Here is a 10,950-nt window from a genome sequence, read left to right as displayed (position 1 = left end):
CACACACACACACACACACACACACACACACACACTGGGGATTTGAACTCTGGTCCTCAAGCTTAAGCTGCAAGTGCTTCATTCACTGATCCATCTCCTCAGCCCTCTGACATTTTCTGATCACTTTATCCTTCCTTGCCAGAAGGGCATTTCAACCAGTCCTATCTGAGATAAATCCGTACATTTCAAGGGACCCCAGTAGCACTTAGGACAGAAGCAACAGTCACAGAAGCTTCTTATGGAGCTTCACGTGGCACCAGAACAAATCCCAGGACTTGTGACACGATACAAGACTCAGTTTACTTTGAGATGTGTGACTCTCTCCCTCTGCTCCCCCCAAATAAACTTTATCTTCACTCCACATATATCCTCACACAGACATGCAAACCTGTGGCCACTGCACACACTGATGGGCCCAGAGAAGTCATACCTGACTTTTCATCTTCTCAGAATGTAGTTGTGCTCTGACCTTTGTCCCTAACCACAGACCAAGAGATACTTGATCTCCCTCTTCCTTTGAGTCTCTTCATCCTTCCAGACTTTTCTGATAAAGAACACAGAAGCCAAAGCAGGGATTCCAGGAGTGCCTACCTTACACAGAAGTACAGAACAACAGGTCCAGACTTTTTGGGGAAGTCGTGCTCCAGGACTCTCCGATCTAGTTGAAGCCAGTTCAAGTGTCCCCTGGAGAAAGGAGAGGCAGCTGGTTAGGTTGTTGGACTGTGCAGGTCTTCAGAGATGAGGGTCTCTGCAGAGCAGAACCCACTGGGTTGTAGGCATGCAGGGGATCTTGAGTCCTTCCTGGTATTTCAGTAATGGATGAACACTCAGGGATTCTCTTGGGGAAAGAGTGCTGAGAAAATGCTGTCTGGCGGGGACAGGACATAAATCATGAAGCCAAGATGAGAGGTGATGCCTGTTTCCTATAACCACAGCTCTCTCTCTTGGCCTCAGTTCCCTCCCCACTCCTTGGGGTAAGTACTTTTTCTATAGAATTCAGAACACGCCTTAATAACATGCTAACAATCCTCACATCGTCCTACTGGAAGCAGTTGGGCTGCCATATGAACCACACTTTCTTTTTTTTATGATAGTAAACTATTTATTTAATTATTATGTATACAATATTCTGTCTGTGTGTATGCCTGCAGGCCAGAAGAGGGCACCAGACCCCATTACAGATGGTTGCTGGAAATTGAACTCATGACCTTTGGAAAGCAGGCAATGCTCTTAACCTCTGAGCCATCTCTCCAGCCCCTGAACCACACTTTCTTTTCTTTTCTTTTTTTTGGATTTTCGAGACTGGGTTTCTCCATAGCTTTTGGTTCCTGTCCTGGAACTAGCTCTTCTAGACCAGGCTGGCCTCGAACTCACAGAGATCCGCCTGCCTCTGCCTCCCGAGTGCTGGGATTAAAGGCGTGCGCCACCACCGCCCGGCTTGAACCACACTTTCTTAAACATAAACCTACACAGGATCAAGCCATCACCCCATTTCTAGGGCTCACCCTTCCTCTCTACAAAAGGAGGCATTTGTCGACACAAGGCCTCTTCCACACGCGTTCACAGGTACTGTATATGAAAAGACTCTAGCATGGCCCAAACCTATCCCAGGGTTTTACCCACAGAAGAATGAGTGAATGACGGTATAGCGCCCAAACGGAATACTATACAGCGATGAAGAGAAAGTGCTGCCGCTGTAAGCAGTGACATAGGTGAGCCTTAGCATAATGAAGCTGAATGGAAGAAGTTTTAAATGAAAGGTTTAAAAAAGTACAAAATTGTTTGCTCCAATATGTTGTTGTAAGACTCTTCCAAAGTTTTTTCTTTTGTGTATGTATGTGTGTGGGGTGTATGTACAAGAGTGCATGTGTACTACACACATGTGTAGTACGAATGCATGCTCATGTGTGGGTGTGTAGGCCACAGGTTGATGTTAGGTGTCTTCCTTAAATACGCCCCTTTCTATTCTGCAACAGGGTCTCCCACTTGCATCCAGAGCTCAGTACTTGGCCTAGTTTAGCTAGTCAGCTTGCTTCAAGGATCCTAGCTCCACTTCTTTTTTTTTTTAAATTTATTTATTTATTAAAGATTTCTGTCTCTTCCCAGCCACTGCCTCCCATATCCCTCCCCCTCCCCCAATCACCTTGGATTATCGGTGAACCTTGATGGCTGCCCAGTATTCACATGTGTACTGGGGAATCTGAACTCTGGCCTTCATATTTGCATTCCCATGAGCCACCTCTGCAGCCTCTTAGATTTGGTTTATGATATCTCCTAAATACAAGAGAGGGACTGACAGGAGCCAAAGGCCCGTTGTCTCTGCATCTCCCAGGGCTAACAGTAGACACTAAACAATTTCATTGTTGTGTTAAGGAAACAAATGCAGGGCTGGTGAGATGGCTCAGAGGTTAAGAGCAATGGCTGCTTTGTTCAGAGGTCCTGAGTTCAACTCCAGGCAACCACATGGTGGCCCACAACCGTCAATAATGAGATCTGGTGCCCTCTTCTGGTGTGTAAGCACGCATGCAGGCAAAACACTAAATACATAACACATAAATCTTTCTTAAAAAAGAAGACAATTGCATCAATTTTACAATGTGTCCCAGAGAGCCATATTCTTTATGCATATGTGTTCTCATGCATATATGTGAGCTCACGTGTGTGGGTTAACATTCATGTATGTGTATATATGCATGTCCAAAGCATATGTCAGATGTCTTCCTTAAGTCCTCCCACTTTATTGAGACAGGATTTCTAGCTGAACTCAGACTCCCACTTCATTGAGACAGGATCTCTAGCTGAACTCAGAGCTTGCTGATTCCAGCTAGTCTAGTGAGCCACCTGGCCCAGGGTTCCCCTATCCCTGCCTCCCAAGGGCTGAGCATAAAGAAAGTCTCCTTGCTTGCCCAATTTTTACTTGGGCTCTGAGGGATTTCAATTTTGGTCCTCATGCTTGTGGAATGAGCACCTTATCCACTGAACCATCTTCCCAGCCTGAAATCCATTTTCTTAGAAATCAGTGACTGTCACTAGGTACAGCCAATGCTTCTGCGCCAGGTATGAAGAATTCATTCTGCTTACCCAGTCTGAGACCCAGGCTCTGAAGTATCATTTGTACTGTGGTGGGAGGGGGCGGGGGTGCAGCAAGGAGGACCGAAGTGCCTAGCCCCTTCCGGAACAGCACCGTTCTTCTCTATTTATCTTAGTGCCACACACAGAAAGTCACGCGCCAATGCTTCTCTGATCCCTTGACATAACGTGCTGCTGTCTGCTGTGATGTGTGGCAGTGGTGTGCTCGTCTCAGAGGCTGTCATGAGCACTAAATGTCAAGCTCCCAGAGGCAGCTATGACAGCCCAGGCATGGCAGGCTGGAGCCACTGACTTTCGCTGTCCTGCTGTCTGGTAGTTAATGGGTGGAAACCCCAAGCTCAGTTCTAAGTAAATTATGTTCCCAGAGCTGCTACTGCTGGTTCTTGTTCCCAAGATAAGAAACTGCTTTGGAACTTTGTTTTTAAATAGTAGTAGATATACATGTGACTTCTTCTAGGTTCTCTGCAGATGCCTCAGCCAATGCCATGCATCCTGTGTGAGGAGGGACACAGAGCACTGCAGACTAGGGCACACTTTATGACCCAGCATGCCTGGCGATGGGTCACAGGTGTGCAGCCAACAAGCCATTCATTATTGAGCTAAATCTGACTCCTGAACCTGCATCAATGAAGCAGTTCAGCTAACTGTGACACAGGCACTCAGACGTGGCTTAGTTGATAAAATGCTTGCCACCCACATGAGGGCCAAGTCTGACCCATAGCACCCACAGAAAAAGGCAGGTGTGATGGGGTGCTCTTGGAACCCCAGCTTTTGAGGGGAGGCAGAGGCTGCAGGGTCCCTGAGCATTGCTAGATATTTATTCTTGCCTAATTGGTAAGCTTCAGGCCAATGACACTTGGATCAAAGCAGGGGGATAATGTTCCTGAGATTGTCTCTTGGCTTACACAGACACACACATGCACACACAGATACACATACAGAAGAAACGCCGATACAGGAAGTGGAAAGTAATACTCCTTAGTTGACCTTTTATGTTCTCAAACTAGGACTGTAGCCTCGTGGTGCCCGTGGCCCCTCTAAAGCGTAAGCAAACTTTTCTACGCAAGCATTTGTGGAAGAGAAGAAATGTAAGTCTCGGATGAAAACATAGGGCGAGAGCCTCTCATTTTCTTAACAGGCATGGGAAAGGACATTCTAATTGCGCTTGCACAATAATGGCTAACCTGCTTTGTCCCTCAAATGTCTAAACACCCCTTAAAAGTTTTCCTTTTCCTGAAGACATGGATATTCAATTATACCATCTGATGAGCAAGTCACAAGATTGGGAACAGGAGACAGAAACTTAATTGCAGTGACAATCATCACTTCAACTTGCGGTATGTTTGATTGCTTATTTTGACTGAACTTATTTAGTGTTTGGCTTTTGGGGGGGAATCCTTTGTCTTCTCTCAGTTATTAACTTAAAACCAACCACACTGAACTTCATAGAAGAGAAAGTTAGAAGGACACTTCCAACTTTCAACGCATTGGCACAGGAGATCACTTCCAAAATATAGCCCCAGTAGCACAGACACTGAGAGAAACAATTAATAAATGGGACCTTCTGACACTAACTGAGAAGCTTCTGTAAAGCAAAGAACATTGGTCACCAAGACAAAAACAGCAGCCTACAAAATGGGACTTCACCAGCCCCACATCAGACAGAGGGCTCATCTCCAAAATATACAAAAAACTCAAGAAATTGATCATCAAAAGAACAAATAATCCAGTAGAAAATAGGGTACAGACCTAAACAGAGAACTCTCAACAGAGGAATCTGAAATGGCTGAAAGACACTTAAAGAAATGCTCAACATTCTTAGCCATCAGAGAAATGCAAATCAAAACAGCTCTGAGATTCCATCTTACACCTGTAGGAATGGCCAAGATAAAAAATACTGTTGAAAACTTATGCTGGAGAGGTTGTGGGGTAAAGGAAACACTTTTCCATTGCTAGTGGGAGTGTAAACTCGTACAGTCGCTTTGGATTTCATTATGGCTATTTTTTAGAAAATTAGGAAACAACCTACTTCAAGACCCAGCAATACCACTTTTGGGTATATAATCAAAGGATGGTCAATCATACCACGAGGAAATGTGCTCAACTGCGTTCATGGCAGCATTATTTGTAATAGCTAGAACCTGGAAACAACCTAAATGCCCCTGGACTGAAGAATGAATAAGGAAAATGTCGTACATTTACACAATGGAGTACTTCAGAGTGGAAAAGAAAAATGACATCTTAAAATTTGAATAGGTGGATCTAGAAAACATCATATTGAGTGAGGTAACCCAGACCCAGAAAGACAAATATCATATGTACTCATTCATAAGTGGCTTTTAGACATAAAGCAAAGAAAAACCAGCCTACAATTCATAATCCCATAGAATCTAGACAACAAAGGGAGACATACGTGGATCTAATCCACATGGGAAGTAGAAAAAGACAAGATCTCCTGAGTAAATAGGGAGCATGGGGATCATGGAAGAGGGTAGAAGGAGAAGGGAGAGGAAGGGAGGGGAGCGGAGAAAAATATATTGCTCAATAAAAACAATTTTAAAAATATTAAAATTTTGAGAGTTAAAATAGTAATGCAAGTATTTAAAAAATAAAATGTAAAAATTACTCTCTCTAAGCGGAAGCCATGTTGGGTGGATGAAAATCTCAGTTATGCTAAACAGTTTCTTCTTTCCAGTTTCTTTCTTCTATCCAGTTTCTTCTTTGTGGTGCTCCATAAGCCCATAGCCTTGAGCATGCTGGGAAAGTACTCACGCTAAACCGCTGGCCTTCCTGTCTTCATCCCCCAGTTTACAGTCTCTATACATATGGGAATACTAAATCTGAACTCAGGAGCTGATTCTCAAACTGTTAGAAATGGTGCCTGGAAGGCAGCCCTTCTTCAAGGTCTTAGACCCCTGGCATATGCCAGTCGCTATTGGTCCCTGGTAGTCTAAGACCAAGTAGAACTGGTCATTCTTGGATCTGGGTTAAGGGGACAGGATGAAAAATTCTGACATTCGAGGTCCTGGAACAGGACTTTTGAACTTGGCTGTGTACATCAGAACAGACTGGAGATCTCTGAAGAAAAGAACAACTCAATTTAAAGTGCCTGGGTCCTTCCACTATCTCGCCAATATGGGAAGGAGTCCTGGCTCCAGCCACGCGTCAGTAAGCTTTCTAGGCTGGAGAGGTGGGAAAGTGGCTAAGAACACGTGTGACTCTTTCAGAGGCCCAGGTTTGTTTTTCAGCACACACACGTTTGCTCATAACTATCTGTAACTCCAGTTCTTCAAGGCATGTGGCATACATACACAAATGCAGGAAAATATTCACACACACACACACACACACACACACACACACACACACACGTGCACTCACACACAGACGCAAATACGTCTAATTTTTACAGCATTATTTAAAGATCAAATTTCTCCCAGGGCCTTTGCTTCAGAAAGTCCAAAGCTGTCCAAACTGCCCTCACTTGCCAAGTTCATCACAACTGGGAACACTGAAAGCTGAACACCACCTGCAGCTCTCTTTATTTGGACAGAGTTGGTGCAAATCAAAAGTTACTAAGTGCAATTGAATTCTAGAGCAGGGGAAATAACCTCCTAGGCAACCCCGTGATATTCGAGGAGCCCCCATGGCTTAGTTCATCTAGCAGTGGTGTGACATCATCAATTCCCAAGACGCTGACGTGGGGCAAAGCTGCATGGAAGGTGAAGGTAGTCTGTTCTATCTTTGTGACTCTTTATAATTATTTTCAAAGAAAAGGCTTCAAATAAAATATCAATGCTGTAAAAACTGTTTGCCAGCAACATTCAGTGTTTGTGGGCATAAGTTTTATATTGCTGACTCAGACTTTGTAAATAAATACCAATGATGTGGGGACAGAAGGCTAGGGAAACTTCCCATTTCCTGCCTGCATTTATTTATTTACTTACTTATTTCCTTCCTTCCTCCTTCCCTCCCTCCCTCCCTTCCTCCTTCCCTTCCTTCTTTTCCTCAGGGTTCCATCTAGGCCCCACAAGATGTCAGAATTAACACTGAAGGTTGGCAGACAACTTCTCCCTAGGAATTATATATTCTACTAGACACCCCCGCTGCTCCAGGGAGGGTCAGTGCTACCCCTTGAACTTATGCATGGGGATATTATCTGCTCTGGGCTGGTGATTCCTTTGCCCTGAAGCACTAACTCAGCTTCTCCTGTCTCTCCACACCAAGTGACACCTAACACAGAGTGGCTTGCAGCTTGCACCCACTTTGCATGTCTGAATCTTGCTGGAATTGAGTTAGGTAATAGGCAGATTCACATATTTTACCACAAGCTGCCACAGACCAATGACAATACTACTGTAGCTTTGTGTATGTGTGTGTGTAAAACAAAGTATAGTATGTGCACACTCACATATGTACAAACATCCTGGGGGCACATATGTCCGATGTGAATATAGTTATTAAAAAATTTCATGTTGAAATGAGGATGTAGCTCAGCTGTTACAGTAATTGTGCACGAGGTGCTGAGTTTGGTTTCCAGCAAACACACATACACACATGCACACACCAGAGCGCGCGCGCGCGCACACACACACACACACACACACACACACACACACACACGGTGGGAGATGCCATGTTAGTGTTACTTGGCATGCAGAGGCAGAGGAAAAACTGGTATACTTTTGGACATAGTAATCACCAACCCCAGAGCAGGTCACACCTCCAGGCACAAGGTTCAAAGGGCAACCTTTGTTCTTCCCTTTCTCAAAAGGAAAAGGAGAAATGTTCTGATTACCACAGAGGCCCAGATAATCAGATAATCCAGAGAATCAGGAGAGCTCAGCTCCCAACTGCATAGGCCTATAGGACGGCCCATTAGACTCAAGGGTGTGCACCTCCTGCCTTTGATGTGTGGTTTTCGTCCTCCTCTTCCCTCGGGGAAAGACTGGCTTTCTATCCTTTCATCCCTCCAATCATTGCTCTTGGCTAGGGCCATCAGGGCTGTGGTCTGTAACCCTCAGCACACAGACAACTTCTTCCTTCTGGTCCAAGATAAAATGTTCATTCTTTGACTCTTGCTGACTCTGAAGGGAGGTCTAATTGGGACTGTCCAGAGTTCATGGACTCTTTGAATTGAGTAAACTTACTTGGGAAATGGGAACAATGAGCCTATGATTAATTGAGGCTTACGGTTTCCTTCTAATCAGTGGGGACGGCACAGAGAGTAATTAGGGGGTGAATGGGGCTTCTCAACAGAGAGGGTAGAGAACGTCTGTGCTTGTGAGACTCAGTTTGTCTAGATGTGCAGTTGTTGAAGCGATTCTTCTTTATTACCTACCAGAGGCTTTCTTGCCTGCACCTCCCAACCTGCTGGTGGAGGTGATTCTAAACCAGAGAAGGCTGGCCTGCCTGCCTCGCACCTCAGTGCCCCGTGGGCTCCATTCCCAGAGCTGACCTCATTCCCATGCGAGGAAGCTGATGCTTTGCCCTTTCCACTGCTTCTGTACACCCCTGCCACAAACGTCATGTGTGTGGGGTGCACGTGTGTGCGTGTGCACAGGTGTGCTGCGTGTGTGCATGCATGAAATCAGAGAATAGCCTTGTGTTTTCTTACTCAGTTACTGTTCACTTTTCCCTTTCTTCCGGAAAGTTTTATTGATTTATTATTTTCATGTGCGTATGGCTGTGGATGTCTGTATTGGTCAGAACGCCTGGAGCTGGAGTTACAGGTGACTGTCACTGTAACTGACAACTGGCAGATGTTGGTTGTTAGCTTTTCCGTTTTTGAGACAGGGCCTCTCTAGGTAGCACTGACTGGCTTGGAACTCAGAGATCCGCCTGTCTCTGCCTCCCAAGTGCTGGGATTATAGGCGTGCACCAGTATAGCTAGCAAGAAAGGCTATTTTTAAATTGCCATTTCAAATGCTTGTGTGCAAAACTTCTATCTGTAAAATGTTCATGCCTGTCATTTCTATTGCTCTGAGCTTGCAAACTGTGGCAGAAGTTCCTTTTGGTGGGTAGGAGACTGAAGACCATCCTCAGGTGGCCATTCTATTCCTACAAAAGCTGTAGGAAACTGTGGAGGCAGCTAGGCTTTTCCAAAGCATTAGCCTGGAATCCTGCCTCCTCCTAAACAAAGAAGAGCTCACTTGTCTCTCTGAGTGCACAGCTGATTCTTGGCCGAGAGCATCCGTAACATCTGCACCTTCACCATGCTGGGGTTGCAGATGTGTCCCCTAAGCCCAAGTTCTGTAGATTGAAGTTAGGCCCTCATGCTTGTGCGTGGACAACTCATTGATTTCCAAGGTCAACCACAGTCATATACAGATACATATGTCCACTCTCCCACTGACCAGCACAGAAGTTGTCTAGTCTTGTTTTAGAACCCATCCTAGCTTGACAGTCCCGCCTCACTCCTGGGGTCTGGGTTGAACCCTGCTGTCCTACCCAGCCACTGACCTCACCCTGACTTTTGAGCATTTTAGGAAACGTATCTATATTTCAAAGATACGTTTGGGGGTGTGTGTGGACATGAATACACACACAGAGGAGACCTCTTAGGGAACATTTGTTAAAAGTAGGTCATTATTTTGTTTTGTTTTATTTCCTGGTGCAGGGGATACAGAAGCAGAGTTTGAGGAACATGGGCAGACAGGGAAAGTGAGGGCAGGCTCTCCGAGACAGCTACTTCTTGTTCCCAGAGAATATTCAGAGGAGAAACTGTGGGAAGACATGGGGGTGGGTATCTAGACAGGCCCAATGGTGGGGGAAGGGGGGCCCAGGAACTGGCCTCTGTTTAATAGACCTCCATCCTTGGGCTTCTCCCGACCTGAATGCACATAGCTGTTGCTTTCCCTTTCTCTGTGGTTTGATCTGTCTTTCCTGGTCCCACTCATTTCAATTGTTTGTGTCACGGAATTGTCGGCATCCATAGGCAATCACAGACACCCCTGTTACAGCAGAACCAAGGGCCACACACGTCCAGGAAAGTACCTCACCCCTCAACTTCATCCCCAGGCCTTAGCTTATTCTTATCTAAGCATGGACTGATCTTCACCGAAGTCTTTTGGCAACAATATACTAAGAGGAAAGAAAATAATTCAACGAGCCTATCCCTTCTTTCATTATAAAACATGACCCAAACTGCTGAAAGCAAACTTTACATCAGATGGGGGATATGAACTTTGATTTTGTATTCTCTATTTCAGCTTAGAATGTGAAACTGCCCAGCTATCATTTTTCACCCTGAATTTATCATCAACTTCACTTCCTGTTATTGTTTCTCCAATATTGGAGAGAAACATTTACTTTCCAGAAGTTTTCATTTAACCTTAATGAAAACCAAACTCACATAGATCTACTTAAAAAAAATAAACATTTCAGTCTGAACACGAATCTACTTGATTATAAGAACGCTGACCTAATAATTTCATAATATTAGCATTTGTCTAATTATATCCTTTGGCTGCTCCAGGCATGATCACCGGCTTTTGAAATTCAGATGGTGAACTTGGACTAACCCCTAGCCCCCACGGGACCCGAGTGACCTGCAGCTCATTTTGCTGTCACAGCTGAGGGAGGGCAGTTTCCCATCCTGCTCTTTTGTGTGGGCTCTGGACAGCACTTACGTCTCGTCCGTGAATGCTATTCCAAAGTATTCCTTTTCCTTCAGGTTAAAATGAGATGCCACGAGGTCAAGAAGCTCCTTGGCCAAAAGCTTGGGCTGGAAGAAGAAGACAAAGGAAAAAGATTAAGTCACGAGAGACGTTCACTAAAGCACGCCATCCACTTAGGCTCCTAGCAAGGTTCCCAGTGTAATATCTGAACACGCAGGCACACTCCATAAACACAAATGCC

General features: G+C 45.0%; 1 protein-coding gene across 6 annotated transcripts in view; it reads right to left on the bottom strand.

Moving 5' to 3' along the window:
• The window catches only part of Frmd4a (FERM domain containing 4A), a 592,091-nt gene that overhangs the window by 142,880 nt on the left and 438,261 nt on the right, over nt 1–10,950 (bottom strand). For all 6 annotated transcript variants that reach the window (XM_026782982.1, XM_026782981.1, XM_026782984.1 and 3 more), the window contains 2 exons: nt 10,722–10,816; nt 592–684 (listed from right to left, as the gene is read on the bottom strand). In XM_026782982.1, coding sequence (XP_026638783.1) covers nt 592–684; nt 10,722–10,816 — 188 coding nt within the window. The remainder of the gene's footprint in view (nt 1–591; nt 685–10,721; nt 10,817–10,950) is intronic.

This window comes from Microtus ochrogaster, chromosome 16 (assembly GCF_000317375.1).
Source record: "Microtus ochrogaster isolate Prairie Vole_2 chromosome 16, MicOch1.0, whole genome shotgun sequence".
Classification (NCBI taxonomy): Eukaryota; Metazoa; Chordata; class Mammalia; order Rodentia; family Cricetidae; genus Microtus; species Microtus ochrogaster.
The sequence above is the reverse complement of the archived record's forward strand: the minus strand, read 5'-3'. Positions and strand labels throughout refer to the sequence as shown.